The 6,322-nt window shown below is 35.7% G+C and overlaps 1 protein-coding gene across 2 annotated transcripts; it reads left to right on the top strand.

The window, feature by feature from the left end:
- Window positions 1–577: 577 nt before the first annotated feature.
- Window positions 578–5,540, top strand: LOC111391440 (probable E3 ubiquitin-protein ligase XBOS32). 2 transcript variants are annotated; one of them, XM_023016665.1, is made up of 10 exons: window positions 578–1,493; window positions 1,600–1,659; window positions 1,762–1,833; window positions 1,939–2,114; window positions 2,204–2,364; window positions 3,042–3,100; window positions 3,181–3,227; window positions 3,602–3,742; window positions 4,184–4,275; window positions 4,803–5,540. In XM_023016665.1, exons 1-10 carry the CDS (start codon window positions 1,290–1,292, stop codon window positions 5,321–5,323), a joined length of 1,533 nt encoding a protein of 510 aa, XP_022872433.1. In that variant the 5' UTR covers window positions 578–1,289; the 3' UTR covers window positions 5,324–5,540. The 2 variants fall into 2 exon arrangements, with proteins under 2 accessions (XP_022872433.1, XP_022872434.1); XM_023016666.1 differs by lacking the exon at window positions 1,600–1,659 and having other exon boundaries at window positions 1,210–1,493; window positions 1,723–1,833.
- The last annotated feature ends 782 nt before the right edge of the window (window positions 5,541–6,322 follow it).

Genomic DNA, 6,322 nt, shown 5'->3' on the forward strand with positions numbered 1-6,322 from the left:
ATTGGAATAGGTTCGACATAATATAGATTATCGTAGGGTCCGATATGGGAAATATACCGTTATGCCCTACGTGAATCTTTAAGTGTTCATAAAACCACATGCATTTTTACATATACACGTGTCATAGAAATATAGGCTTGTAGTATGTAGAAATAGGTTCGATACATTTCGAAAGAGAGTATTGGATAGACTTAGAAACATTAATTCGTCACAATTGAAGTGTGTTGTCACATTGTGAAACTAGGGTTTTAAAGTGATAATTGCATGAAAAATCTTGATCCTAGTATGTTTAATTTTTATTGATTACAACAAACGTGTGTTCTCAACATTTGATTTCATTATAAAGTGTTAAAAATATTGTTTTTTATATTTAATTTAATTCAATCATAAAAATTGCATAATTAGGATTTTGTTTCCAAAATTAGGGTTTTAATTAGATTCACATTCAATTTAGTAATTTAGTTTCGATTAAAGCGACGATAAGTAAAATTGAACTAATTAATTGCAGTGGGACGATATTTAGATTCATTTAATCCACTTTATTCCTTGTTAAAAGCTTGCGGTTATTTTAAAACAAAAGAAATATTTTCTCGAACGATATTTATGAAACATGTAAATCTTGGAATTGGTTGTCATTCTTGTTCTGAAATTTTCCCGTAAAATATGGAATCTGGATATTTTTTATATTCAGACAAAGTTTCAGGGGGGATTTTAAAACTATCTAGAGTTTTCGGGAAATTTTTTGACGTGGGCACTGCAATATCTTGATTTTGAGGGAATTAGGTTACAAAGATTTTGGTTAAACATTGTTCCTTTTTTTCCTTGATTTCCAGTTCCGTTTTTGGTTGATTCTTCGTGGTAGACAAGGTCAATTTACTTTGTATAGAAAACTGTCATTATCAATCAAGATTGAATAATTTATTCTTGAAAGATCAAATTAGGATTGCAAATGGGATTCGGGTGTTGAAATTATCCTCCTCTTGCCCTTTGGAGAGTTTTAAAGATTGGAGTTTCAATCAGAGTTCAGTGAGATTCCGACAGTTACACCAAATTGTTTTTGGATGTATTAAAGGGTAAAAATTGGTTCCGAGTTTGTTAGAGATTTGGTAAGAAACAAGGAAATTGTGTGCACGGAGAAGTTGATAAATTGGTGAGATTCCTCAGATTGTACTAGGATCAAGGAACCAAAAACATAACAGATGCAGAAAGGCGACTTTATAGGATTCCTTTAGTTTTTGCTGCAGAAAAGGTCCTCATCCTCAATCTCGTATTAGAGGAATTGTAAATATATGGTGAGTATGAGATTGTTAAGTCTTGTGGGTAATTCTTTTGGGTGTTCTGCATCTGGGGAGCGTCTGATTTCTGCAGCAAGAGATGGGGATCTTCAAGAAGCCAAGGCTTTATTGGAGTATAATCCTCGCCTCGTGAGGTATTCAACATTTGGTGTTCGTAATTCTCCCCTGCATTACTCAGCTGCGCAAGGTCACCACGAGGTATATTGTTATTTAGTACTAGTTTTTTGTATCTGTTTAGTATATATCAAAAGTGTTGGAATTCTAGGTGCCAATGGTGATTATATTATTTGTTCCTTGTATTTAGATCGTTTCCCTCTTAGTTGAATCAGGAGTTGATATTAATCTCAAGAACTATCGTGGGCAGGTAAAATTTTGTCTCTTTTCACGTCTTAGTAAAAGTTTCTTTACAAATGTCATTTCTTTGTAGGTTTGATTTTAACTTAGTGATGATTAATTACCCGAACAGACTGCTCTGATGCAAGCTTGTCAATACGGTCACTGGGAGGTTGTTCAAACTCTGATTCTTTTCAAAGCCAATGTATGACAGTTCGTTCGGTGGTATATTTTGCTACATTTCATACAGGAACTAAACTGAATGTTTTTTCTGGGGTAAAGTCCAACTTATTATTGCGTTTTATTATAGATCCACAGAGCTGATTATCTTAATGGAGGAACAGCACTTCACTTAGCTGCTCTAAATGGCCATTCCCGATGTATCCGGCTTCTCCTTTCTGATTATATTCCTAGCATTCCTAATTTTTGCAGCATCTTAAGGAAAATATCAAAAAATGATGAATCCGTTTCAGAAATTGATGATAGGTACTGATATTAAAAATTTCTTTTGAACTATGTAACTTTTCTGTTTGCAGCAAGCTTAGAAGCTTTAATTTTCCTTTTGCCCTTTTCAGTGCACTCTACGAGGTCATCAACAGACCTGCTGATGGTGGCGTCACTGCCCTTCATATGGCTGCACTTAATGGTCACATTGAAACTGTTCAACTCCTCTTGGATTTAGGGGCTCCCATATCTGAGGCCACGGTGGAAGATGGAACTACAATTGATTTAATTGGTAAGTTAAACTTTTTATTCTTTTTGAATCCACACATAGTTGATGGATTTTGGTTTTAGCATGCACGATTAAGTGTTTAAATACAATATACCACATCTAGAATGATAATTTCTCGTCTCCATGTAGATTAGTAATGTTCCTTTTTTGCACAATGAAGTTTCTGGATGTACATCACCTTATCAAGTCATTGGGGGGAAGGGGAGGGGGGGGGGGGGGAAAAAAATTATGTAAGAATGCAGGAAGAAAGGATTCTAAGTTGGAAACTCTTTTGCTGTGTCTGTGACCATAGATTTCACGTTTAAAAGAAACTTCAATCTACAGTAATGATCAACCTGCAAAGCTTATAGTGTGAGTTTGATTTTATAGAAGGCTTGATTGAGCACAAGTTTAAAGTCCCTATGGATCTACTTATCCTCTCTTTAAGCATGAGATATGTCAAGAAAAAAGATTCGGGGCATTGAATTTCTTGAATGTATACTTTTAGCTCTGGATTAGGGCAAGAGAAGCTCGAAAGCAGATACATGTTCTTATTTCACTCATCACTGATTATAAAAGCATTTAATAACACATCCTCTTTCATTAATAAAATTCAAGCAGTGAAATAAAGTTTCTTGTTTCTCAACTTAACAATGCTATTACATAAAATTTGAGAGTATATACTTCTTGCCACTCTGCAGGTCCTGGAAGCACGCCCCTCCATTATGCTGCTTGTGGTGGTAGTTCACAGTGTTGTCAGGTCAGCATATTTCAGGTCAAATGAAAATTTCATTGTGGGTCGATATGAGCTAAACATGTAATTGTTATCGCTATTTTCAGCTTTTGATAGCAAGGGGTGCCAGTCTGACTGCAGAAAATGCTAATGGGTATGCAAGTGACTTATTTTCACGTTTCAATGGCTGCTCTACATATTTCTTCATGTGGTCTTGCATAAAACATATTTGTCTAAGCTTAAAAATAAGTAAAAGTTACTAGTCGGTTCTTATTTCCATGTTTTGGATAAATATCAAGTAATTTAATGTCAATTTGGATCGATGAAAAATTATTTTAGAATTGTTGTACGTTTAGGTTTTCCGACATTTTATATATAATTCCAGGGGTTATATGTTGCCGTTTTTCAGCCATTCAGCCAGCCCCTATGATGATTGGTTTTAGTATTTTGAAATTCCATTATTTTGTTACTCTTTATTAACCGATGGCTTGTTCTCTTACTTAACTATTTGTTTCTATATGTTCAAAGTTGGACTCCCTTGATGGTTGCCCGTTCATGGCATAGAGATTCACTCGAGGAAATTCTTAGCAGGCGTCCAGAAAGTCAACCACAACTTAGTTCTTCACCATATCTATGTCTTCCTCTTAAAAGCATTGTTGATATCTCTAGGTGAGCCAAAATTACTCGCTGCTCTAGTAATATTTCAAAAATAATAAAATCTCTCGATGGGAGTAAAACATTATGATGATGATACAGCGTATATGACCTTTGCCCTCAATTTTTGTTTCTAAAATAGATCCTGAACAATATTGAAGACAAGAGTTTTAAATCAATACTCGTAGTCATCTATAATAAAAATTTAGATGAAATGATTCAAGATAGTATAAAAGCAGGCAGAAGGCCTGAGTTCAAGACTTGACAGCACCTAATTATGAAAATTGTGCACGTCACACCTTTGGTAAAATGAATCCACTCTGCTCATGAGAAGGTGTATTAAATACAAAATTTAAATGAATACGTGTAGCCGTCTCTAATAGCTTAAACTTTTTTGATGGTTGAACGTGCAATAACAGAGATTTTAACTATTATTCTCTTTTGTTGCATTTGCAGAGAATGTGGATGGAGAGGCAACGATGCGCTGTCCACATGCATAGATCCTTGTGTTGTTTGCTTGGAAAGGAAATGCACAGTTGCTGCAGAAGGTATATTACTTCAAACTCGCAGATCGTTCTCATTCTCTGTTTTCCTTTCTAGTCATGTAGTGGAAATTTTGTTGAAAAACGTACTTAAGCACAAAGTAGATGGCGATATGGATATCACTACTACTATGTAGAATATGAACGGGTGACATTTAATTTCTTTAATAGTCTGCTTGGTATCTCTCGATGCGCGGCGATGGGTTTTTAATTTAGTTGTTGTCAAAATGCCAATTGCTATTCTATGTTGATATTTATAAATTTCATACTATTCTGGCAGTTATCATTTATTTCTTTTCATATTCCTTTATATTTTTCTCTCTGAAATATCCTCCTTTTTTCATTCTTCCTAGTACGTTCTCATTAACGTGGGATTTTGAGCCATACATAAGGTTGTCATGATGGCAAAAATGCTGAACTTATAACTATGATATAGAAAACTTGCTACATAAGCATTTACTCCACTGCAATGACTTCATGCACAAATGAACCATTATCTATGTCTAGCAACATAAGATGCTCCTTTTTTTCAGGCTGTCTTCATGAGTTCTGCGCACATTGTGCTTTGTATCTATGTTCCACAAATAGCTTCACTACCATATCTCACGGTCCCCCGGGCTCGATTGCCTGTCCACTCTGCCGGCATGGCATAATTTCTTTCGTTAAGCTTCCGGACACGAGGTCAATATGCAAGGATATTTCAAGAACAAGTTTGTCCTTGAATTTTTGCACTTGGTCGACTGAGGTTCCTGAACCCACCTTACTGGAAACCCCATTATGCAAGCCGGATTTCTTGTGTGCTCGGACCTCCCCACTCGGTTCTTCTTTCCGCTCACTTAGCTGCCAAAGTTTTCCATCTGTGAAACTCCGCCCAAGCCTTTGTATGGGAGCTTCGGACACTACTTGTTTGGTTCCAAGATCGATCAACCGTAACTTGAGGAATCAACTGGTTAGATGTTCAAGATCCAGCTTTAGGCGTTCCACTTCTCAGAATGAAGGGAGAAGGGGGTTATGCACTTTTAGCCAATCTATGGAAACTGGAAGCACCTGTTGAAGATTAATGTGATTCAGGTGCACATATAATCTACTTCTGCACGGTAACTTCTTAAATTTGATTTTTGTAAAAATGGTATATTATTGTCGTTGTTTTTGTTCAGAAGATGCTGATAGCATCTTTGGGGAAATTTTTTGTGTAAATATGTGGAAGCTGATAGGATTTCTCTAAAATCTCACTAGTTTATGCACTTGAAAGCATGATTTCTCTCTCTTTAGATCACTCTCTGTATGTAGAAAATTGCATGAGAGAAAATAAAAGAAGAGATCAATTGATATGAAATTCAACAAAGACGAAGAAAGTTGATGAGAAGATATACCATTAGATGTTACCTTTCAACACCGCTAGGATAATTTGGAGAGAAGAATTGGGCAATAAAATCGACAAGATCTTAATTTTTATTGTTTTTACATATTCTCGTATTGTCTAGTAGAGCAGTCACTTACTTTATAACGAGTCCTGTGTCGAGTCATCCTTGTAATGATTATAATTGTCCAATGTCGTGTGAGTAAATATGTTGATTAGGGGTGGGCACGGGTCGGTTCGGTTCTAAAGAGAACCGAACCGAACCAAAATTTTCGGGTATTTAGTAAATGGAATCGTCGGGTCCAAATATAATTATGGAACCGTTCGGGTTCGGTTCCGTTCAGTTCGGTTCGATTTGGTTCTGTACTATAATTAAATTTTTTAACATTTATAAAAATATTATATAAATACAATTAATGACACATTCAATGATTTTGAAATGTCATAAACTCGTAGACTACATTATTCAAATGATCGTTACGGTCAAAATTTCAGTTACAGGAGGTCACAGCTTCGATCGGAGGTCACAGCGTCGGTCGATGATTGTACAAGTTTTGGAATGTCAGCAAGGTTGCGAGAGTCGAGATAGCGTTATGCACTTTAGTGTAGGTGTTTAGGGTTATTTAGTGGGTTGGATCTTGTTAGGCTAAGAAATGAGACAATAAAAGGAGTAATTGGGCCAAAAATTAAAAA

Source organism: Olea europaea, unplaced genomic scaffold, assembly GCF_002742605.1.
Source record: "Olea europaea var. sylvestris unplaced genomic scaffold, O_europaea_v1 scaffold793, whole genome shotgun sequence".
Classification (NCBI taxonomy): domain Eukaryota; kingdom Viridiplantae; phylum Streptophyta; class Magnoliopsida; order Lamiales; family Oleaceae; genus Olea; species Olea europaea.